The sequence below is a fragment of the Heterodontus francisci genome, chromosome 23, assembly GCF_036365525.1.
Source record: "Heterodontus francisci isolate sHetFra1 chromosome 23, sHetFra1.hap1, whole genome shotgun sequence".
NCBI lineage: Eukaryota > Metazoa > Chordata > Chondrichthyes > Heterodontiformes > Heterodontidae > Heterodontus > Heterodontus francisci.
Window position 1 is genome coordinate 23946053 of NC_090393.1, and position 25574 is coordinate 23971626.

General features: G+C 42.3%; 1 protein-coding gene across 4 annotated transcripts in view; it reads left to right on the top strand.

Moving 5' to 3' along the window:
• The window catches only part of ttc28 (tetratricopeptide repeat domain 28), an 825016-nt gene that overhangs the window by 711365 nt on the left and 88077 nt on the right, over positions 1-25574 (top strand). For all 4 annotated transcript variants that reach the window (XR_010977250.1, XR_010977251.1, XR_010977252.1 and 1 more), the window contains one exon: positions 15253-15397. Coding sequence is in view for 1 of the 4 variants with exons in the window: in XM_068054870.1 (XP_067910971.1) it covers positions 15253-15397 (145 nt within the window). In the remaining 3 variants the exon portion in view is untranslated. The remainder of the gene's footprint in view (positions 1-15252; positions 15398-25574) is intronic.

Here is a 25574-nt window from a genome sequence, read left to right on the forward strand (position 1 = left end):
GGGAGAGGAATGAGTGGAGCTGCAAGGTGCAGGGATAGGCACTAACATGTTGCCCCACAGACATTTGAGAAAATTATTGACTAAGCCATGGAAATGGGTTCAATTAATCTGCATATAAAGTATATAGCCAACCTAATGCCATCAAAACACAGTCCAATTTAAAACATATTTTTTCCTATTTAGTGAGATACCTGCCATTGCTTTTGCTTGCATAAGTAGTCTTGCCTTTCCAGTTCTCACATTGCTTTCCTGTGCCGTTATCCTATCTGTTCTACTCTCACCAACATTCTCCAGGGCTGATTCTGCAGGTCACACGGGCAGGGAGCAGCCGATTGACAGCTCCAGTCTTCCCAGCGAGTCCTGCCTCTCCCGCACTCTGATTTGATGGAGGTCCGCGCACAGGAAACCATTCGTACTTTTGATTGGCGGGCAGATACAAAACTTTGGTGGGCTGTAGGAACTAGCCGATGCCCCGAGGATCCCGATCATTTGTAATTACTTTTGCTTCTGACAATTATAAATATCTTGTTCCAAGCCTTTAAACTTGTGTTTTCAACAAAAGTTTAAAGGCTTGGAGCAAGACATTTAAAATTACTACGGACCTCAAAATTTTTACCATGGGCACTGGTGTCCATGTGTGGACAGGTTGCCGATCTCTGGCAAGGTGTGTTGGCCTGAGGATTGCTGTGCAGGAGAATGCTGGGAAAGTAAGAATGTGAAGCTTGGCATCTGAAAGTGTTAAACACTCACCTGTCATACACTCCTGAGATCCTGGATCCTTTTGGTGCACTGTCTCCAGGTTGAGGGGACCACACTTCTGCTGCTGACTTTCTCGGCCACTTCCATCAATGCCTGCTTGGTTGGAGAGACTGTCCTATTCCTCCTGTGCTTGGGAGAGCTCACTACATTGCAGTCCCTCAGATCCTACAGCAGGATCTTCAGGTAACAGCGAGCGATCTGGGGAGTAGCCTTTCCTTGTCTCCTCTCCATTGCTGTGGTTGCTGCAGCCTCAAAAATCCAAGTACTGGTGAGTCCTTGTAACCCATACTGTGGTCTCCTTAATTAGAAATCCTTACTTTGACAGAACGAACACGTCATCCCGCTCACCCTGTCTAATTGATCAGGCAACCCTGAGTTGGGATGCTAATGCCATGGCTCTGGGAAAGAGTCTTGGCAAAGCCCACGCCTTCATTAATCGGGTTTTCAACACACAAATGGTCCCAACGTTCTGGTAAGGAACTAGGTTGATAAAAATTCCGCCAATTGAGTCTGTAATTTGTTATCTGCCACTGGCAGAAAACTAGCCTGCTGTGGCTTTCATGGTATTCATGGTGCCAGATATGGTCTTCCCGATTGCAGCCTGGCCACTTCCCTGGACCAACAATCACCCACACTGTGCCCCACTTGATTATGGTTACAACCCTTGCAAACTCTGGCATTGCCCCCTTTCTGCAGAACTTCCTCAGCTACAGGGCTGTGGAGGCACACCCAGCTGGAATCCCAGTGGACCAACTACTTCCCATTCACAACACTTTATGTGTAAAAGTTGTGCTCAGCATCCTGTTTATTTTCCAGTACTGCTAAGAACTGTTGATGGGAGATTATAAAATGACACCCCACAACTGTGTTGTGCATGCACTATTTTCAAAACTGATGTACTGACACCAGTGTCGTTAATCATTTGTGTAAAATCCTACCGGACTAACTCCTTCCCATTCATTGGCAGTGTATGTAATTCCAGATGTCAAGGAAATTAATTGCACAATTCTAATTGCAGTTTTAAAATGTTTACAAATTTTTGTAGTCTTTAGAATCATAGAAAAATTATGGCACAGAAGGAGGCCATTCAGTCCATCGTGTCTGCACTGGCTGAAAAATCTAGCCACCCAATCTAATCCCACCTTCCAGCACCTGGTCCCTAGCCTTGCAGGTTACAGCACTTCAGGTGCAGGTCCAGGTATCTTTTAAATGAATTGAGAGTTTCTGCTTCCAACACTATTCCTGGCAGTAAATTCCAGACACCCCCATCCTCTGGGTAAAAAAGTTTTTCCTCATGTCCCCTCTAATCCTTCTACCAATCACCTTAAATCTGTGCCCCCTAGTAATTGACCTCTCCGCTAGGGGAAACAAGTCCTTCCTGTCTACTCTATCGAGACCCCTCATAATTTTGTGCACCTCAATTAAGTCACCCCTCAGCCTCCTCTGTTCCAAGGAAATCCAATCTTTTCTCATAGCTGCAACTTTCAAGCCCTGGCAACATTCTTGTAAATCTCCTCTTTACTCTCTCCAGAGCAATTATGTTCTTCCTGTAATGTGGTGACCAAAATTGTATGCAATACTCCAACTGTGGCCTAACCAGCATTTTATACAGTTCCAGCATTAAATCTCTGCTTTTGTATTCTATACCTCGGCCGATAAAGGAAAGTGTTCCATATGCCTTCTTCACCTCTCTAGCTACCTGTCCTGCCACCTTCAGGGACCAGTGGACATGCCCTCCAAGGTGTCTCACTTTTTCTACCCCTCTAAATATCCTCCCATTTATTGTGTATTCTCTCGCTTTGTTTACCCTTCCCAAATGCATTATCTCACACTTAATCTGGATTGAATTCCATTTGCCACTTTTCCACCCACTCAACCAAACCATTGTTATCATTCTGGAGTTTACAGCTATCCTCTTCACTATCACTTCACGGCCAATTTTTGTGTCATCTGCAAATTTCCCAATCATGCCTCCTACATTTAAGTCCAAATCATTAATATATACCACAAACAGCAAAGGACCCAACACTGAGCCCTGTGGAACACCACTGGAAACCGCTTTCAATTTTTTTTAGTGCTGAGTGCACTAAATAGGGCTATTCTACTGTAGCAGATTTGATCAATTTAATTTCTTTTTTTATATAGAAGAGTATTTTGTTAAAAAAATCTGTTAGTTTTGTTTAAATTGACCTGAATAAGATAAGAATAACCTGAATAGACTATATTATAGAGATTTACAAAGTAGCTGCTTTTATTTGTACTTTTACAGCTCCTAATGGAAGTAGAACATTTCCTGTGCCTCTCTGTCTGTGTTTATTAGGGTTCACCTCTGTATGGTTTAGTGTCTTTCACACTCTCAAAGTGCATTTAGATAGCAGATTAGTGACAGGTAACTTGCTGACTTGTTGACCATTTGTCAAAGCAAGACAGTTCAAAGCCTTGGTATAAATGACTGCCTAATCCAGCCACTGTCATTGTCACACTTCTAGATCCTTAAATGTTTGCATATATTTGATTTTTATTTGTGATACAAAAATTGTATGCTATTTTTAACAGGCCTAAATACTTTCTGGCAGAAGCAATTTTTTTCCGATTGTGATTGTCCTTTGCTTACAACACATGGACATTCATTATGTTCATATAGTATAATGGTTCTAATGGCAGTAGTGAGTGAGCCCTCTTCAGTTCCTTGGCGTGACCATGTGGAATTATTCAAGTTGTGGCAATGGAACTAGTAGTGTGTGTTGACCTGCTGTGTCCATGTCTGGTTGTGCATACTCGCTTTATGTGTGGGACCCACCTGAGTATTTATCTATGGTCTGTCCTCAGTTAGTCGATCTCTGTGAGAGCAGTGTTGGGGCACTGCATTTGACCACAACAATCTTGGGCGAAGGAACAAAAAATCAGCACAGTGATCTTCCACCTAATCGCTATTTAGCAACCCCTTCTGGAAAGTGTGTACATGTGGTGAGGAAAGGAATAGGTCAGTTGCAGTGACCTCTGTGATTGAATAGCTGTTCAATACTGGCTAGGCTCATGAAAAATGACCACATTGGCAAAGTACCAGAGGAAACCCGTTACTTGTGGAACGACACCCCAGTGTACAGAAAAAGAGCAAATTGGATCAGGAATGAAAATAGAAAATCTACACAAAATGGAAATAAAAAGTTTTGCAAACATTGAAAGTGGTGTAAATAGCAACGTATTAAGGGTTTGAATCTCAGTATTGTTTCTAGGGAAATCTATTCTCGAGAACACAAATGAGGCTGTTATTGCTTCCAGTTAATAAAGTGTACCATGCCCTCTCTGTGTCAGCTACGTGCCAGTTGTATTGTAAAGCAGAGAAAAAGGAGAGACATTGTTGAGTGGAATGGTCCATTTCAGCTACTTTTCATTTTGTGTTTTGCTTTCTTTGTTAGAAAAGGAAGGGTGCTCGTTTCCTTCATTCTTTGGTTGTCACTGTGACAAACGGCTGTTTGTTTTGCCATGTAAACCACGTAAATGCTTGGGCACAGAGCTGAGGCCAAAGCTCCGATCAGCTGAAAAATGGCCAAATTGAGAAACAGAACTTTGAACACTTCCACAAACGTGGAAGGAAGGAAGTGCACCTTCCACCAGTTTTCAACAGGCATTAACCTCCTTAAATGGTATGTCTAAGCTTGTATTACAGGCAGGCAATGCTATCAGGTGCAGGCTTAATGTAAATTTAAAGAAGGACTGAAGTCTTAACAAAGGAGCATTGTTTCTATTTCAGTTTGTTGGCTGCCACTCCTGACCAACACTGAAACATATGTGAATTACAGGACTGTGATTCAAGTGGTGCCCTGAGGGGCAAACATTTACCTAGTCCACAAACTTGGTGCTGCAAGAAAAACAAAACTCCTTGTTTAGTATTTGATTCAACCTTTTATTGACATCTTCTACTGTTTCATAAAGTATACAGATGATATTTCCTCATCCAGTGCAGTGAAATGCAAGTCTATTTTGTTGTGTGCGCATCTGATGGTTAGCTATCATCCTACTATGCATTGACATGTGGGTCCCTGCTTTGGTCAAGTTTACTACACGTTTTCACAAAGTAGTTATTACTTGTATATTTTCGATGGATTTTTAAAAATTATTGAGAAACCAAGGTCCACAATGCAGGAAACCATCAAAACTAAAAACAGCAAAAAGGATGAGATAATGGCAAACTTGGGTGGTAAAAGCTTTTGATTACAGCAGCAAAAGAACAATGAAGCAATTTTGAGCTCTTGGTAAAGAATGAGTCAAGTCCAGCTTCACAAAGATGCTAAGTGAAGCAACAAAGATTGACTTCAAACTCAGAAGAGTACTCCTGATCTTATGAATCAATGAGATGCTTCTATTTCCCACAGTGGTCATTGTTATGGCTTCTGTCTGATACTAACAATTTATTTGTACTTTGCTCATTCACCTTTTTCCCTCAGTACTCCTATTTTTCACCTCTTTCCCATTCTTCATTTCTCTTTTCTCTCTTTGCCCTTCTCTTTCACTTCCATCTTTGAACATCATGTTTAGTCTGTTTAATTTTGCCTCAGCTTTGGAAGACAAACTTGTATCAGTTCTCCATTCAAGGCTATGGAACTGCTGCATAACACTTCCAACACCAATAACTTTGGTAAACTCACTTTTTGATACTTGGCTGCCCTCTGCTGGAATAATTTCCCCATTCCTTTGTTGTCTCTGATGATGCTTCTTCCTAATTCTGCAGGCATCATGATTAGGGCCCTAACAAATTTACAAATTTCACGGTCAGGGCATTTTAGGAATTGTGAATTTCACGATTCACATATTTAAATTGTAAATTTCACTATGTCGCAACAAACCATATCTATTTAAAACAAAAGAAAGACAAAGGAGGTTTCTGGTTTCAAATTGCATTTATTGTATACTCAAAAACTTATTGTAAAAAGCGTCCACAGAGTTTGTTGGAATTGTCAGACAGAGCTGTGCTGGCCTTCCAAGGTGGAGGATTCTGCATTCCTAGCAGTGTGTAGCAAAAACCTTCAGTAGGTAGTCTTGTCACACATTATTTGCGCTTGGCAAGCAACCACCATTTTGCACATTACGTTGAATGAATATCCATAGCCTTGGGTGATTAAGTTTATCCAATGGTACGTTGGTGCTTGCAAAAGCAGCCACAAGTTCCATTGTAACCAAGTGACAATTTTCTGAGCTCTCTGTCAACGTCTTAAAAAGAGATTACATTGTTGCTTGTTTTATTGTGTGTTTTTTTTCCAGCAGTGCACTGTCGGATGCTCTCTTTCTGCTGCAATGGCTTTCGGACTCTAAGTGGCACTGAACCATTGTCTGCTATATGTGATCCAACGAAACGTTGCAGCTTGTACAATATAGTATACCATCATCACCCTGCAGAATTTGGCTTCCAAATTCTTTCACTCGATGTGCTGCAGTAATGGTTGAGACCATTTTTGATTTGCTCATTCTGGCATTCTCACTTGTCTGCTAACACTTGTAACTGCTACTCTCAAAACTACACTGCATCTACAAATCAGCTAATTTAGCCTTGTGTCAATCACTAGAACATGCAAAGTTTGCAACATGTCCAGCAATCAATGATTTGAGCCCTGTGTCAATCAGTAAAACGTGCAAAGCTCGCAAAATGGCCGATTTCAAGGAGGATCAGGGAGTTCACGGTTCATTACACATTTTTTGCAGCCGTGAATTTGTTAGGGTGCTAATTATAATCTTTATACACCAAGGTTTTTCTTCCCTTTCAATTTTTCCAAGGTTTTTCCTCTAAGCTCTCCTCTCCTGTAGATGGTGGCTCATACTGAGATGACCTTTTGGTACCTCATCCAAGTGGTCACTCTTCATCTGTGAATTGCAGTATGAATATCAATACAGTACTGGCTCTGGAAGGTATCAGGGCCAACCATAACCATGTCTGTACTTGATCACATAAACACACTGTATAGCCATCAAGGTTTTGAAATTCCAGTAAGCACTATCTTTAGTATATAGGTTAACATGCTTGTGTAAGATACCTATGTACACTGTTCTAATGTAATTGTTAACCTACTCAGACAGTTATGACCCCCAGGGGTTAATTCAGCTGTAAATGTATCTGCGTCTCTATCCCCTAAGCTGTTTGTATTGACCCTATTCTGCCAACTAGGGCCATATCTGTTCATCGCAGTAAAGCAGTTTCAATTGATAAATAAATAAGCAGTGCCAAATTGGATGCATTTCAAAAATTCGTTCCTAATTTATTTCTGTAAATATTTTGGCTAAGTTTTGCAAAACACACTTTTCCTTAAACCCCCTAAAGCTATCATGTGGGATTTGTTTCATTACTTTTTGTTTAGCTGACCTGATTCCAAAAAGTATTTCTCAAGCATAAACGCAATATTGTAGAACACTTCTGAGAACACAAATAAGAGCAGTACATGTAGAACTCTATTAACAATGGCGTTTCAATCGCAAACTATATTTTTAAAGACATCTCAAATGATTTCTAAACCATTCTTAAGAGGAGAATGATTTTGCAGCTCACTATTCAATTGAAGGAGTGACTGGTGTCAGATAACAAAGGCTCGCTGTTGAGTTGCCTTGCCGTGAAGGATCTATGGCCATTCAGTCAGCAAACTTGTCAGTAACTCTCTCAAGTTCTGATATATGTTTGGCTGCTGTCAGAAAAAGGGTAAATTTTGCTGACAAACTTTTTATATGTCAAGTGATATTCTATCCCTTAAATGTTTTGCACAATTGTGAATCATGTGGGCTCTGCAGTTTATTGGAAGTAACCCATCAACATTAGATTTCAAGCACAAAATGACAGAGTGAGGTTGCTCCAAGATTTACGGTCAGTGATGTCAGTACTATGGGGAGACTTGCATTTCACTACGATCATTTAACCTTTTACTTGTATAATGAGTTCTGGCAGAATGCTTTCCTTGTAGAAATTTAACATGCTTCTTGCCATTCAGCTTAGAGATTGAAACAGTCCAACCTCAAGAGAAAGAACCAGAAAATTCCTTCACTTTTTTGCTTCCTTCTTGAGTTTACATCAAAAACAGTACCATCAATCAACATGCAGCATTGCATGTAAGGAAGGTAATGTAGATCTTTAGGATACGCCAGTAGATCAGGAAATAGTAGCTTATATGCTGAAATATTATGAGTTGGAGTGGGAAGGATAGCATTTCTCTGAGCAACTGCAGGCGGGCTCAGGACAGTACTGTACACCCTGAGAGACCACGTGTGGGGTGAGAAGAATAATTTACACCCCAAGCTACTGTGTTTAGAGCTGGAAGGGCAGTGAGCGTGTAGTCCATATGCACCCTGAGGTACTTTGAGTGGGCTGGAGAATGTCGTGTATACCCTGAGGTAGTGTGAATCGTATGAGGAGAGTAGTATGCACTCTGAGGTACAGTAAATCATGTAGGAAGGATAGTGTGCTTTCTGAGGTACAGTGTATCGTGTGATGAGTAATGTACACCCTGATATATTGTGAATCAAGTGTCAAGATCAGTGTACACCCTGAAGTACTGTGGGTGGTTTGTGGACGATAATGTGCACCTGTGAGGATAGTTAATAAAGAAAACCTTTGTTCAAATAGTGAACAAAAGAATGTGATATGAATGCATTATTCATGTTGCACAGTACAATTTGAATCCAGTATTAGGAAGGGAATCAGATAAATTATAAGCTACCTTGAAAATTGTAAACATGCATTTTGTAGCGAATTTTGTTTCTTGCGTTGCCTTGCTTATGGAGCCATCTCATTGGGCTATTGATATTTATTGTCTGAAAGAGTAAGACTGATTTCACATCATTTGACACAGGTGGAAGGAGCTGTGCTTATCTTTGAGAGTGAGATGCATTAAACTTGGTAACTCATCTCAACCCAAATGGGTGAGTCTCATTGCATCAGGATGAGACTCAAAGGATCTGCATGTTCATCACAGCTCCATGTCATTTAAAGAAAGAACTTAGATTTATGAAGCACTTTTCATGACCACAGGATGTCACAACGAGCTTTATAGCCAATGAAGTATTTAAATCACATCTAGATGAGCAGTCATTCAAACAGTTCCTGATATTTTTCTCCATATAAAATCCCATATAGAAAACTGTTGAAATTATCTCAACAAGTCTAATCTAATCTAATCAGTCAACTGCTCGATCACTTCAGCACTACTGGCTATGCAATTAGTAAGAAAATTACATTTTAACTCACCAGCATTTAAAAACCACAGCATCTTTATTACATTCAATGAGTTTCCAATTTACTTCATTTTACAGAGTTATTGTCCTGGGAAAAGGAGATTTGTTGGTCATATTATTCCAATCTTGTCTTCAAATCAGTCTCAATTTTATTTGTTACTGTTTTATGTTTACTCATGGACTCAACTTTTCCTTTGGCTATCTTTCACCAATTTAAAAAAATATAATTTCAACCTGTATCAATAATAATTTTGTTTTTCTTCTCAATATTTTAACTTTACTATATAAAATGCTTTATTTTGAGGTTCTCTTAACCTTCTACCATACCTACATAGTTCACAACCCAGTGCCGACTGTAACTGCTGCCATACCCGCACAGCTTGCTGTCTAATAATGACTGCACTGGCTTCTTTAATCACAAAAGTCAGAGCCTAGTGCTGACTGTATCATTTGTTAAAGGCCCACAACTTGCTGTGCAGCAATTTATATCGACACAGTTTTTGGTCCAATGCAGGCTGTACCTGCTTCTGTACTGTCACACGTCACCACCTAGTGCAGGCTGGTTCCTCTGCTGGACCCAAAAATCTCACCACCCAGTAGAGGCTGTACTTTCAGCTGTAGCCACACAGCTTATGGCCCAGGGTGGACTGTACTCTTTGCAATACTCATTTCACCATTCACACAGTTATACCCTTTGCTGTGTCCAGAAATATGACAACCCAGTACAGGCTGGGACCTCTACTGTTCCCACCCCGGTTGCTCATCACTGCAACACAGGCAGTATAGTCTGCTACATACACTCTCCTCGCCCACCAGTGCAAGTGGGAGTCTCTTCTGTATCCACACTGATAACTAGGACTTGCTGCCTCTTCTGTTTTACCCATACTGCCACCCCTCCCAGTATAGGCTGGAGATCTCTGCTGCAAACAAAATACCTCACCTTCAAATGCAGAATGCATCTGTTGCTATACAAAAACTGCTACACTGCCCAACTTGGCTGTCTCCTTTAGCAGCCAATGCTGAATCAGTTAGTCCTGTTCGGTAACAGCCAGTCTGTTACATGAAGTTTAGTTTATGCATCTTACGCAATCAGTAAGGATATGCAGATGTAAACATATTTTTCATCTGTCCAGATCTATTGTATAGAACAAAATTTTACTGTGATTACAATTAAAAATCTATGTTTGGCCACAGAAATTCTCACATTTTGAAACTGTATTTCAACTGATACGTTAGTGATGACAGACAACCTGATTTTTTTGTTGTTCACTGCTATTTGGGGGGGTGGGTGCAGTGGGGGGAGCAGAGGGGTTCACTTCTTAATCTCCAGTGCCATCTAGTGTGAGATCGCTGATAGAACATCTAACAGCGTAAGTGTGTAACTGATTTTACAGTGTTATATCAAGGGGAGGACACTAAAGCACTGTAGATATAAAATAAGCTATGGAGCAGGAATATTCTGTTTTATTGTCAAAAGCCAATTGGAATATTCATGATATGGCAGAGCCTGGAGACGTCACAGAGCCTTCTTTTGACTGCATTTTGTACAACTGATATTTCTGTGACAAGCGCTGATAATGATCAAAATCGTATCTCAGTTGTGAAAGGGAAAAGCAGCTTTTTGAAAATGTATCAAATTTATTTAGCCAGTGAACCTGTTAATTGAATCCATTACCAATTAATGGTAAATTAGTATCAAGCAAAACTTGGAATTTCCATTGCTCATACTAAACCTGAAGGTAAGGGAGGAATGACCACACTTCCAGTCAGAGGATAATAAAAGACTTCCAGAAATCACCAGGGGGTTTTCATTAACAGAGGTTGGGAGTTTAGCTGAACTTGTATAACACTGGAGAGTTGCCACCAGCCTAGTTTGACTTCCTGCCAGACCATTATCAGCGCTTGCTGATGACATCACAAAAGTATGGCGTGCAAAAGATACAGTCTGTGATTGTTATGGGACCTGTCCATTTCATGGATGCTCCGACTCTCTTCTGATAATTTCAGCATTGTTAATATTATGTTTTACCTTGCTGAATAGTGGGCAATAAAACTGTAATTTTCTAAACATTAATTCTGTTTTTTGTGTTCATTAGAGGTGAATAGTTGTGTGGTGGATCTTATGACTGGCTATCATAATGCTGTGAACCCATTGATACAATTAAACTGAAGGTTGATTTTAGAACTTGAAAGGGTTTTAGGGATATTAGTGGAGCTGGTGTGTAACATGTCCAATAAGTCTAGAGCGCCTATTTCCACCTGCCTATCATCGGCCATCGCTGTGCTCGCTGACCAACATTGGCTCCTGGTTAAGCAACACCTAATTTTATAATTCTTATCCTTGTTTTCAAATCCCTCCATGGCCTCGACCCTCTCTACTTCTGTAACCTGCTCCAGCCCTACAAACCTACAAACCTCCAAGATATCTGCAATCCTTCAATTATGGCCTCTTGTGCATCTCCAATTTTAATCGCTGCACCTTTGGCAGCCATGCTGCCAAGGCCCTAAACTCTCAAATTCCCTTCCTAAACCTCTCTGCCTCTCTTCCTGTCTTTGCTCTTTTGTTTAAGACACTTCTTAAAACCTACCTATTTGACCAAGCTTTTGGTCATCTACCTTAATATCTCCTTATGTGGTTCGGTGCCAAATTGTGTTTGATAATGCTCTTGTGAAGCACCTTGGGATGTTTTATTATGTTAAGGGTGCTGTATAGATACAAGTTGTTGTTGACTTTTCAGCTTCAAAAAGAAGTGACCAACAGGGGATCCTTTCAATGGCACACAAGATAGTGAATAGTAAAGAAAAGATAAATCTAAACCATTAAACTATGAAAGTAGGAAAAAAATGCACAGATTCAAACTCACAAAAGGCTAGTTTTGGACTGATCTCATTCTTATCAGTGTTTGTGAAGAGAAAAGACAGGCTAAAGTCTCAAAATGTCGATGCTTTGGCAGAATGACCATGTGTCCTTTGAAGGGTCATGCATGCAGGAACTGGTAAAAGTAAACTGCATAACATGAAGGGACCTCCATGTCAGAGGCTAAAAAGGGAAAAGATTTGGAAATGATCATTGACATTGGTCTGGAGTTTGAGGCCAGCAGCAAAGCAAAGGTGCTCACCACTGACCTCAAAGTTATTCTAGCGATCTATCTGGCGAGAATTTCACCTCTATCCCTGGGGAGTGGTCCTGCAACTGATTGCAGAATTCCCAGCGTGGAGCTGGAGTGATGTCATCAGGTTGTCCAAGCGGCCAATCAGATTAACGGATTTTCACTGACACCCAATCGGGAAGCGAATGGCAGTAAAATAAAATCAGTTTAAACATTTTTTTTACGTAGAGCAAATTGAAGATTGGGACAAACCCAGTTACTATTGCCTTAACAAGGTGTATCTTTTTATGGGGATACTAACAGTGATGTGGGAGCGTGAAAGTTGAAATTCCCGCTGATTTCAATGATTGCTGGCTTGGGCAGGGGTTGGGGGGGGCGGGGTTCACGCCGCAGCTTGTGTCGGAACCCTGAGTGACAGACTGCAACTTCAGGATTTCCGTGCTAACCTGTGCATGCCCAACATCCTGAAGATGCTGTCAGTTTTAGACGAGTAACGGATGCTGAGAGTTTGACATCAACACCATGCCCCATCCCCTCAACCAGCGAAATCCTGGCCATTATGTTAAATATATCTGATTAGTGTGCTGTAGTTATCAATAAAGCAAATATGGGTTACTAGTCAAAAATAGTTAAACTGACCTTGTACAGATCAGTAGTGAGGTCAATGTGAGCAGTTTGGATACTCTGGGCAGGATTTTGCGTTTTGGGTCAGGATTCCGACATCAGGATCAAATGGAGGTCCGACCCCACACTGTGTGGGGAAATCACCTGGCAGTTATTTTTCCAGAATTGGCCAATTAGTGGCCAAAGAATGGGCTTGCTATCCAAGTAAGGATGGCAGGCAGGCTCTCAAAGCTGGAGAGCTAATAGGAGGCCCTCCAGCATGGAAGAAACTGCAGCCTTCAGATAAGATAAAGAGAGAGGGCGCCTCCATCTTGAGATGCCCTCTCTGCACATTTTAAAAGTTTTACATTTTAAAAATGGCTTCAGCAGCTGGGCCACCATTGTAGGGAACCCCTTCACAGGGCTGCTTGTGGCCACAGCTTTGGCTAGGCAAGCGAGTAGGGCCTCAAAGCCTGCCTGGAGTGCTGGCTCCCTGTTCTGCCACCAGGAGGCCACCTCCAGGCAGATGGCTGAGTTCCTGATTCCTTAGGGGGGGCGGGGCCCACAGGTTGACTGGAAAATTCCAGTCCACCTCTGACATTAGGCCTTAATAGGCCATTATCTAGCCATAATTGGCACCCCCTCCCCCTACCCCCTGCCATATGTGGGCAAAATCCTGCCCTCTGTCTCAAAAAGTATATCAATTTATTGGAAAGGCTTTGAGAAGAGTGGCTTTAGACTTTAAGGAGAGAACTTATAAATGTTTTTAACTGGACTAAAGACTGATAGGAGATAAGTTGCATGTTTTTAAACTAATTAAGGGTACAAATAAAGCTGAAGTAAGCAAGCTATTTAGCACAAAATTAGCTTAAGATTGTAGGATGCAAATAAAGAATCATAAACCATGAACAAGATTAAGGATTAGAAACTTATTTCCCTCGCACAGTGTAGTGGACAAATGGAGCAGATTCCCGATAAGGTCGTCGATTTGGAATTTGGATTCTGAAAATCTGGATTTTCATAGAGTAATTAAAGCATAGAAGGAGGCCCACTGTGTCCAGCCGGCTCTCTGCAAGAGCAACTCACCTAGTCCTATTCTCCTGCCTTTTCCCTGTAGCCATGCAAATTTTTTCTCCAGGTAATTATCCAGTTCACTTTTGAAAGCCTCAATTGAATCTGCCTCCACCACACTCTCAGACAGTGCATTCCAGATCCTAACCACTCGCTGCATAAAAATGTTTTTCCTCATGTCGCTGCTGCTTCTTTTGCCAATTACCTTAAATTGCTGTCCTCTGTTTCTGGATCCTTCTGCAATGGGAACAGTTTCTCCCTATCAACTCTGTCCTGACCCCTCATGATTTTGAAAACCTCTATCAGATCTACTCTTAATCTTCTCTTCTCCAAGGAGAATAGCCCCAGCTTCTCCAACCTATCCACATAACTGAAGTTCCTCATTCCTGGAATCATTCTCGTGAATCTTTTCTGCACCCTCTCTAAAGTGTGGTGCCCTGAACTGCATGCAATACTCCATTTGAGGCTGAACCAATGTCTTACACTGTTCTATCATAACTTCCTTGCTTTTGTACTCTATGCGCCTATTTATAAAGACCAGCATCCCATATACTTTGTTAACCACTCTCTCAACCTGCCCTGCAACCTTCAATGATTTGGGCACATGAACCTCCAGGTTCCTCTGCTCCTGCACCCCTTTTAGAATTGTATCCTTTAATTTATATTGTCTCGTCTAGTTCTTGCTACCGAAATGAATAATTTTACACTTTTCTGTATTAAATTTCATCTGCCACTTGTCTGCCCATTTACCCAGCCTATGTCCTTTTACGTTTATCACTATTCTCCTCCCTGTTCACAATACTTCCAAGTTTTATGTCATCTGCAAATTTTAAAATTGTGCCCTGTACAATTAATATATATCAAGAAAAGCAGGGGTCCCAATACTGACCCCTGGAAACCCCATTTCCAGTCCGAAAAATAATTTGTATTTTTTATGGGAGGGGATGTAGGTAGTGTTCCTCGGGTGGTAGGTGGGAAGTGAATCAAGGTGTTTGAGGGAGAGAAATCCATTATAGAATAAAGTGAAGTATTGCGTGAAGTATTGGTGGAGGGGGTTGAATGGGCTTTGGACTTCCTTATCTCTATTCCTGCATTAAAGTTCTTTTGTTGGCAGCTGTGACATTATTTATTATGTGGAGCAGGAGTTTCATGTGAGACTTCTGAGTCTGGGCAAGAAACTGAAGATGGATGCTTAAGATATTGCATAAGCATGCAAAAGGTTTCGCGTTGTTCTGGTGGTAATATTGCACTGTATTGCGGGATGTTGTGGTAAGATGTCCTCGATCAGTTTTGAATGTCAGTGAGAAAAGTGGTAGTTTTGAAATGCAAAATAATACATCTGTACTATTACATATCATCAGCAAATACATTTTCCTGTGGTATGTTTGACACAGAGTTGAGTCTGGTCAGTGTCTCCAGTAAACTTTTCGTATTACAAACATAACGTAGAAGCTGGAAATTTTGTTTTGAGCATTTTATTATTATTTTGTCCTTTCAGAAGCTGCCAAAGTATGAGCAGTCTGTTCAGCAGCAACACATCAAGCCTTCAGGATTCCACTTCCTCCTTGCCCCGTAAACAGAGCTCAATCAATAAACAACCTCTTCGTGCCCTCTATGACCTCCTCATCTCACCAATGGAAGGGGTAAGTGAATAACGAACCACGTTAAATGCATTTTTATTTTCATTTTTGAAAATTCCCATAAAAATATAATACTGTAAAAAGAAGTCAGCAAATTACTACTGGAAACGCATTTCAGTGACAAATGACCTCAGCAATATTCTTTAATTAATTATTTTGAGCTACAAATATGGGTATGGAGGAAATGCAATTGGCAGTTCTGGGAAGTGGATGATGCGCATCACGGAATAGTCGGATATATAGGTGCACACTGGGAAAAATTAGTATATACACTGGATGAGGAAAAGTAAACATATATAGTAAAGATGCACATTGAGGCATAGGGCTGGATTTTGTGCTGGAGGCGGGGGTCCCGACGCATCTGTTGTTTCATGTCAACAACTCTTCTCCCCCCCGCCCCCGTCAGAGTGATCCTCCGGTTTTTTTAAATCAGTGTTTTAGGATACGGGTTCCCCATCCCTTTTAAAGACTTTGGCTGGAATTTTACAGTGGATGGGTGGGAGCTGGACTCCGACGTGAAAGTTGGTGGTGAACCTGCTTCCGCTTAGCCCGGGGATCCGTCCCATATTTTACGGGTCTCCAGGCTTTAATTGTCCCGAGGCGGGACTTCCACCCACTTGAGGGAGGAGGTTCTGCCTCAGAGCTGCCGGCCAATCAGCAGGCCGGCAGCTCTTAGTCCCAGCAGTGCCACCGGGATCAGTGGCCACTGCTGGGACTGCAGCCCAGCCGACGCCATGGATCAAGGAGGGAAGGTAAGTAGGGGCATACCTCACCAGTGGGATCGGTCCTTCCCTGGTGAGGCTGGAGTGGTCGTTTGCGGGGAGGGGGGTGTCTTGGATCCCAGGGGTGGGTTGGGAGGCAGGGGCGGCCCTCAATTGGGTACCCTGTGCTCGACTGCCATGTACACCCCACCCCCCGCCCCCAACCCGGGGCATGGAAAGGCCAGAAGCTATCGATGGGCAGCCTTTCACATCCCCAGCACATCCACTTGCCATGGGTAAAATGCCCATGGAGGCGGGCGAGGGCCCTTAAGTGGCCGTTATGTAGCCACTTAAGGGTCTTGATTGGCCTTGGGCGGTGGGCCGTTTTCCATCCCCCCGCCCGATGCCACAAACTTGTCCGGAGGTGGAAGCGGGGCGGATAGGCCTCCCAGAGCCTGCCGCTCAATTTTATGCCACTCCCATGCCACCATCCGACCCGCTGGGGCGGCGTAAAATTCCGGCCTTTAAAGGGATGGGGATCCCGCCTCCAGGAGATGCCGGCCAGTCAGGGCAGGCAGCTCAGCCGTATCAGCAGCGCCACTGGGAGCAATGGCCACTTTCGGTACTGCAGAGGCCTCGGACCCGGACCCAGCGGAGGAATCCAGAACAAAAGTAGGTGAGGCAGGGTCACTGGGACCAGTCCAGAAGGCCCAGGTGAGGGGGGGTTGTCATTCAGTCCAGGGGGAGCGGCGTCCTGGGGGATAATGTTGTTCTGGGTGAGGGTCCAGTGTGGGCACCAAATCCTGCAGTGAGGGCGCCTCGTTTAACAGAGTGTCTTCCACACGCGGCAGAGGCACTCCCCACCACCTCTGGTAAGATCCCAGCGGCAGTGGGGAGAGGCCCTTAATTGTTTGTTAATAGGCCCGTAAAATCCCGGCCACAGTGTGTAATATAGATAATTGACATTGGTGAACAGCAGGAAATGAAGATAATATACTCTAGGGAACAGTCTGATATGAAAGGGAAAGACAAAGAGAAATATCAAAATATATAAAAGAAATCTAATGCGAAACAATAGGAAATATATAGAAAATGCATTGGGAAACCAAGGAATGTATAGATTTCATTGCAGCTTGGAGAATCCTTGAAAACGTGCCCAGTGCCATCAGGAGGGCTCTTGCTTTATATTAGAGTGTGCTATTTCTCTTTGACGTGCTTTAGGAAGTACTTTTAGAATCAGAAATGCTGAATTGCAATTCCTATGTGCCCAATTTTAACAGTCAGTAAGGTGAATCAATGAACAAGAGTCATCTGTGTGCTTAAAAGAGGGATGGGATATATGGAGGATGTGGAATAAAGAGTAGAGGGATGTTTAGGAAAGACACAGCACGAAGCAGCAGGATATATAAAGAATATGACTCTGAGGAACAGCTGGATGTATAGAAAATGTATACTGGAGAACAGCTGGATATATAGAATGTACCAACTACTTCTGAACATATGTTCTGTTACTTTCAGTGTACATCCTCTGTATTGCACATTGTTTCCCAATGTGTATCCTCTATTCTGCAATAAATGCTGCTCTCTGGTGTTTATCCTCAATATTGTAGGGCTGTGGAACCTACAGGGAATATATACTGGGATTATATAGAGGATGCACACTGTGAAACAACAGGTTATATTTAAGGTACACAATGGAGAACAGCAAGATATATAGACAAGATGGTGTCACTGGAGAATGGGATCTCAATGCCAGGACTAGAAGCTACCCTGCTTCCTGGGAGAGAATGGTGTCGACTGTGGGAGTACTGTAAGCTTGCCACTGACTTCACTCCACGTGTCTTCAATTGCAGTTTAATGTGGAAATGAGAGTTGAAATTTTACTGAAGGCTATTATTAGCTCAAATGTTAATGCACTTGTCTAAAATTGCTATGTGTGGTAGCTCAACAACGTTAACAAAGTTGATTAACAACTTCCCTGGAGTGAGCCTTTGGCTTAGTGGTAGTTCAGAATCAGTTGGTGAAGGGTTCAAGCAATATTCCAAACAGTACTGGTGAATGAGCTTCAGCTTTGATTGATATCCAGCAGGATACTCGTGTCCAGTGGATGTGTGTGCACTCTCCCTTCCCTCTTCATATGGGTTGTGGAAGTCCACTAAAAACTACCTGCCATATAGCACTAACCACTCTATCAGCTGACATATAGATGGTCATGGCCACGGAATTAGCATTCGTGTTGCAGCCTGTCAGCCGTGAATCCTTACATTATTTCACACTATAAGGGAAGAGTGTGGAGATATGAAAACAAACAACTTGACTGAATTTTGTGGTGAGTTAGTGGATAACAGTAAATATAATTCACGTCATTTAAACAATTATAACCTTTTTAATTCCTATTATTTTTATTACCAACTAGTGGTGAGTGAAAGAATTTAAACTCCTACACATTCCAAACTAAACCTGCAGAGGGTGCTAGATGTCCACATTCAAACCATTCTTTTCCATCAGTGCAATCAGAAATAACATTTTTTTGATGTTACATTTTCTGCAGCATTATATAAAAAATACAGCTGTTTTTTGACCCAAGGTTTTCTTTTCTCTCACGTCCTTTTGCAGGCATCCCATTTCCTCCATCCTTCCTCTTTCATTTTCTTAGAGGTTGGGGATGGTGTGTTAACATTTGCGGGTTCTTTATGTTTTCCCTTGTATCCCTCTGAAAGAGAGGTGGGGGGTGGGGTGAGCAAATGTGCCCAAACATAGGACTTTCCCTTTTGCAGTGGGAGTAGTGTTTGATTTTCCATCATTCAGGGGTGGGGGTGGTGAGGGGCGGGAGGGAAGGAGAGGGAGGTGCTTCTCTGTATACTATTTGTAAGTTTGCTTTTGAGTTTCTAGAACCTGATGCATTTTATCTGAGATGTGAGACTGAGAGTTTCTGTATAACCATATCACCCATAAGGGGCAGCATAAAACTGCAACACTGGTTTGCTCTGTGCTATTTTCAAAAAGATATTTTATCTCAGTGTTGTAATGTTTTGTGAATGTTGTGCAGCCAGTTTGGATGAATTTGTCTATTGAACTGTGGGATGTTCTTTCAGCATTTTGCTAATCTATAAATGTATTTTTATTCTCCATCTGAGTGCCCACATGAAAAACTTTATTGAAGAGAGAGTGAACCTGCTCCAGAAACCTGTTGGCACCACTTTATCATCAGTCGGTAGAAAGTGTTTACAAACGGCTCCCAATCTATAGTTAGTCCCCTGTCCATTTTGGTACATGGAGGAACTTAAAACTCCAACAATATGTATTGGACTAGGAACTCGCATTCTGAGGTTGAGAATAATTCAAAGATTTAATGCTGCAATGACAGGGCATCCTGTAAAAATTTACTCACTCACAAAATCTACCTGCAAGCTCTCCAAAAAATAAAGTTCATAAACGTGTACTTTAATATATTACTCGTTAGAAATGAGACATCGTTGTCATAATAATGTTCATGTGAAAGTCATATGTTTAACATTGTCAGAGTATTGAATTTACAAATATTTTCTCGATAAAGGTTCTTTGGATGCTTTGGAGTCAGTTGCTTCCCACAGCTTTTGCTATTTCAGACTAGAATACCACAATTGTACCAGTGTTACACTGCAGTCTAATGCTGTCTCCCTTCAGAGTCTGATGGATGCTACAGTATTTTGCAACTGGAGATTGTGAAACACAAGTTTTACCTACAGAACTGAGCTGTCACAGTACAGGGCAAGATTGCAATCTAGATCATTGAGGTAAATGGACAGTGTGCCAGCTGAAGACAAAAGCATTAAGTGAGGTGCTTAAGAAATCCAATACAATAACTAAGCAGAGGGAAGCAGGCCTGTAAAGGCCCATCCACCGGTTTTGACCTGCTGCCAGCTATTTTTCATTCTCTTTAGAGAAGCACTCACATTCAGTCTTTCTTAAGTCTGCTCTCTACTCTCTCCTCTCCCTTCTTGAACTTTACAAGTGCAGTCTGCAGCCTTGTACCAAATTGCATTGCTGAATAATGTACAAACAATATGGTGGGCTTTTTAAAAAAATCCTTTCAGAAACAATGCCGATATTTTTTAAATGACAGGTTGAATTTGATCGAGAGATTCAGAGGGTTACCATACTCTCCATTTACCTCCATGACCTGGATTAGAATCCAACCCTCATCTAATGTTAAAAGTTTCTCTTTGCCAGTCCTGTGAGAAATAAAATTCAAGCAATCTCAAGCCAGTCACGATATACAACTGCCCATAATGTAACAACTACTTACATTTTTACAGTGCACTCAAAGTGATAAAACATGCTAAAGCAGTTCACCAAGGTAAGCATAAACACCAAACAGTGAGGGAAGGGGAGGGAGATTTTGAAGACACATTTGAAAGAAAGGAGAGAAGTAATAAGGCAGTGAGATTCTTCGAGAGAGCTCCAGAGTGTGGACCAGAACAGCTTGAAGACATTGTGACTAAAGTGGAAATGAAAAGGGGATGCAAAGGAGGCCTGAGTCAGTAGAGAACAAGGCATTGGCACATAAGGCTAGTGAAGGTTACAGAGATAGGGTTGGGGGCAGGGGGGTGGTGCGGAGCAAGGCCATAAAGGGACTTGTAGAGGATAAGGATTTCAAATTCAGTAAATAGGAGAATGGGACCTGTTGCTAGATAGGATAAGGATGGTAATACTTAGGGCAAGTTACTTTTTATGCAGAGTGAAACTCAGTAGACCAGTGAGGGCCAATTTACATAGAAACATAGAAAATAGGAGCAGGAGTAGGCCATTCGGCCCTTCGAGCCTGCTCCACCATTCATTATTATCATGGCTGATCATTCAACTCAGTAACCTGTTCCCGCTTTTGCCCCCTATCCTTTGATCCCTTTGAACCCAAGAGCTATATCTAACTCCTTCTTGAAAGCATACATTGTTTTGTCCTCAACTGCTTTCTGTGGTAGCGAATTCCCCAGGTTCACCACTCTCTGGGTAAAGAAATTTCTCCTCATCTCAGTCCTGAATGGTTTACCCTGTATCCTATTTCTATGACCCGTAGACTATGACCCCATAGACTATGACCCCTGGTTCTGGACTCCCCCACCATCGGGAACATCCTTCCTGCATCTACCCTGAGAAGTCCCGTTAGAATTTTATAGGTTTCTATGAGATCCCTCCTCACTCTTCTGAACTCCAGCGAATATAATCCTAACCGACTCAATCTCTCCTCATACGTCAGTCCCGCCACCAGGAATCAGTCTGGTAAACCTTCGCTGCACTCCCTCTACAGCAAGAACATCCTTCCTCAGATAAGGAGACCAGTATTCCAGGTGTGTCCTCACCAAGGCCCTGTATAATTGCAGCTAGACATCCCTGCTCCTGTACTCGATTCCTCTCGCAATGAAGGCCAACATACCATTTGCCTTTTTTTACCGCCTGTTGGACCTGCATGCTTACTTTCAGCGACTGGTGTACGAGAACACCCAGGTCTCGTTGCATATTCCCCTCTCTCAGTTTATAGCCGTTCAGATAATAATCTGCCTTCCTGTTTTTGCTACCAAAGTGGATAACCTCACATTTATCCACATTATACTGCATCTGCCATGCATTTTCCCACCACTCAACTTGTCCAAATCACACTGAAGCCTCTCTGCATCCTCCTCACAACTCATCCTCCCACTCAGTTTTGTGTCATCTGCAAATTTGGAGATATTACATTTAGTTCCCTCATCTAAATCATTAATATATATTGTGAATAGCTGGGGTCCTAGCACCGATCCCACGAGTCACTGCCTGCCATTCGGAAAAAGTCCCATTTATCCTTACTCTTTGTTTCCTGTCTGCCAACCAATTTTCTATCCATTGCAATACCCTACCCCCAATCCCATGCGCTTTAATTTTACATGCTAATCTCTTATATGGGACTTTGTCGAAAGCCTTCTGAAAGTCCAAATAAACCACATCCACTGGTTCCCCCTCATCAACTCTACTAGTTACATCCTTGAAGAATTCTACGAGATTTGTCAAGCATGATTTCCCTTTCGTAAATCCATGCTGACTCTGTCCAATTCTACCACTGTTCTCTAAGTGTTCTGCTATAAAATCTTTGATGATGGACTCTAGAATTTTCCCCACTACTGACGTCAGGCTGACTGGTCTACAATTCCCTGCTTTCTCCCTACCTCCCTTTTTAAATAGTGGGATTACATTAGCTGCCTTCCAATCTGTAGGAACTGTTGCAGAGTCTAGAGAATCTTGGAAGATGACCACCAATGCATCCGCTATTTCTAGGGCCACTTTTGTAAGTACTCTGGGATGCAGACCATCAGGTCCTGGGGATTTATCAGCCTTCAATCCCATCAATTTCCCCAACACCATTTCTCTACTAATACTGATTTCCTTCAGTTCTTCTCTCTCACTAAACCCTGTGTTCCCCAACATTTCTGGCATGATATTTGTGTCCTCCTTTGTGAAGACAGAACCGAAGTATGCATTTAGTTGGTCAGCCATTTCTTTGTTCCCCACAATAAATTCCCCTGTTTCTGACTGTGAGGGACCTACATTTGTCTTCACTAATCTTTTTCTCTTCACCTACCTATAGAAACTTTTACAGTCAGTTTTTATGTTCCCATAAGCTTGCTTTCGTACTCTATTTTCCCCTTTTTAATCAATCCCTTGGTCCTCCTTTGTTGAATTCTAAACTGCTCCCAATCCTCAGGGCTGTTATTTTTTCTGGCGAATTTATAGGCCCCTTCCTTGGATCTAATGCTATCTCTAATCTCCCGTGAAAACCATGGTTTGGCTATCTTTCCCGTTTTACTTTTGTGCCAGACAGGAATAAACAATTGTTGCAGTTCATCCATGCGCACTTTGAATGTTTGCCATTGCCTTTCCACTGTCAACCCTTTAAGTATCGTTTCCCAATCCATCATAGCCAACTCTCGCCTCATGCGTTCGTAGTTTCCTTTACTAAGATTCAGGACCCTAGTCTCAGAATCAACTCTGTCACTCTCCATCTTGATGAAGAATTCTATCATAATATGGCTCATCCCCAAGGGGTCTCGCACAACTAGATTGTCAATTATTCCTCTCTCATTACACAATACTCAGTCTAGGTTGGCCTGTTCTCTAGTTGGTTCCTCAACGTATTGGTCCAGAAAACCATCCCGTATGCACTCCAAGAATTCCTCCCCTACGGTATTGTGACTAATTTGATTTGCCCAACCTATATGCAGACTAAAGTCACCCATAATTACAGATGTTTCTTTATCGCATACGTCTCTAATTTCCTGTTTAATGCCATTCCCAACATCACCACTACAGTTTGGGGGTCTATATACAACCCCCACTAATGTTTTTTGCCCCTTAGTGTTTCTCAGCTCTACCCATACAGATTCCACATTGTCAGAGCTAATATCTTTCCTCACTATTGTGTTAATTTCCTCTTTAACCAGCAATGCACCTCCACCGCCTTTCGCTTTTTGTCTGTCCTTCCTAAATACTGAATACCCCGGATGATCATTTCCCATCCCTGGTCACCTTGCAGCCATGTCTCCATAATCCCGACTATATCATAGCCGTTTACATCTATTTGCGCGATTAATTCATCCACTTTATTGTGAATGTTCCGCGCATTAAGGCACAAAGCCTTAAGGCTTGTCTTTTTAACATTACTTGGCTCCTTCCCATTATTTTTCACTGTGGCCCTGTTTGATTCTGGCCCTTGATTTCTTTGCCTATCACTTTTCTTATTCGCCTTTTGTTCCTGTTATTGTCTTGTCTTTAAATAGTTGAAGTTGAGGTGTTGATGAGCACTTCGTTACTGGGGGGAATGAAATGGGACAGAGGCAGGTGTGCAGTTCAGGTATAAATGAGTAGCCTTGGTTGTGGCTGGGGCATGGACTTTAAGGCTCAGGATGAGACAGGCAACTGAAGTTATGAACTAAGAGCAAAAGACAGTGGACGCTGGAACTCTGAAATGAGAACAGAAAGTGCCGGAAATACTCAGCAGGTCTGGCAGCATCTGCGGAAAGAGAAACAGAGTTAACATTACAGGTCTGCGAACCTTCATCAGAACTGTCTAAAGTTAGAAATGTAACAGTCTTTGAGCAACTTAGGGGGTGGGGAGGGGGGAAGTAGAACAAGAAGGAAGGACTGTTATGAAGTTATGAACTATTGGGTTCAGCTTGAATGTGCAGTGAGGGAAGGGGCTTGGATGATCATCTAGGGTGTAGAGGAGCCATACAGGATGGTTTAGGTCTTGTTGAAACAAAGTTGAATAAGTGTCTTGCTCATTGACAATGCTGGGTAAGCCTTCAAAAGCACAATATTGGCCATGATCATGCAAAATCAGTTCCACTTGTCTGGACATTGCATTTGCATGCCAAATAATCACCTTCCGAAGCAGATCCTCTTTTCACAACTTAAGGATGGCACCCGATGTCAAGGAGGACAGGGAAAACGTTTTAAGGAAACTCTGAAGGCCTCATTGAAAAGGGGGCAAATTGACATCCATGCCTGGGAAGAACTTGCCACTAACCGTGCCATACGGCGATGACTCATCCAAGAAGCTACAACACAGTTGGAAACTTATTGCATCAACTTTGCTGCGGAGAAGCGTCAAAAGCGGAAGGAGAGCAGGACCCTGGCTCGAGAACCCCCCTCCCTCAGGGAAATACTTGTCCTCTCTACGCAGTGACCTGTGGTTCCAGGATTGGCCTGCTGAGCCATCTGAGGACACACACGTCATGAACCCTGGCTATCATCATCCTCATTTCGAGGGACTGATGACAACGACGAGGACTGGTCATGGTATTAAGGTTGGTGGCAGAGAGTAGAGCACGAGGCCGTCATCAAATACATAACCCATGCCTATGTATGATGTTGCCAATGGTCAACATGTAGATGAGGATAACTCTGGACAAGGATGGAATCTCGGCTACGCCCAGTATGACATTGTGGGATCTGAAGTAGAAATATTGCAGGAGTTGACTGGCTTTGTTGGGACAGGTTGGAAAGGAATAAAGGCAGAGTAATATCAGGGAGGTGGGCCAAGAAGAAGAGACAATTAAATGGATAATCATGCCAAATGTTGTGGAGAGGCCAAGAAAGAGAAACAAATTGAAACAGTTATACGCTGAGTAAAGGCACAATTTGACATTTGTGCTGAGAAATATAAATACATTTTTTTGTATACAGTAATTGTTTACAATTTTCTAAACATCAGCAGAATGCACAGTTGGGACTTTGACTTTTTTTATCGTTTGCTCATGGGATGTGGTCATCACTGGCAAGGCCAGCATTTGTTGCCAATCCTTAATTGCCCTTGAGAAGGCGGTGGTGAGCCACCTTCCTGAACCACTGCAATATGAGTGGTGTACATACACTCACAGTGCTGTTAGGAAGGTAGTTTCATGTTTTTGACCCTGCGACAGTGAAGAAATGGCGATATAATTCCAAGTCAAGATGGTGTGTAGCTTGCA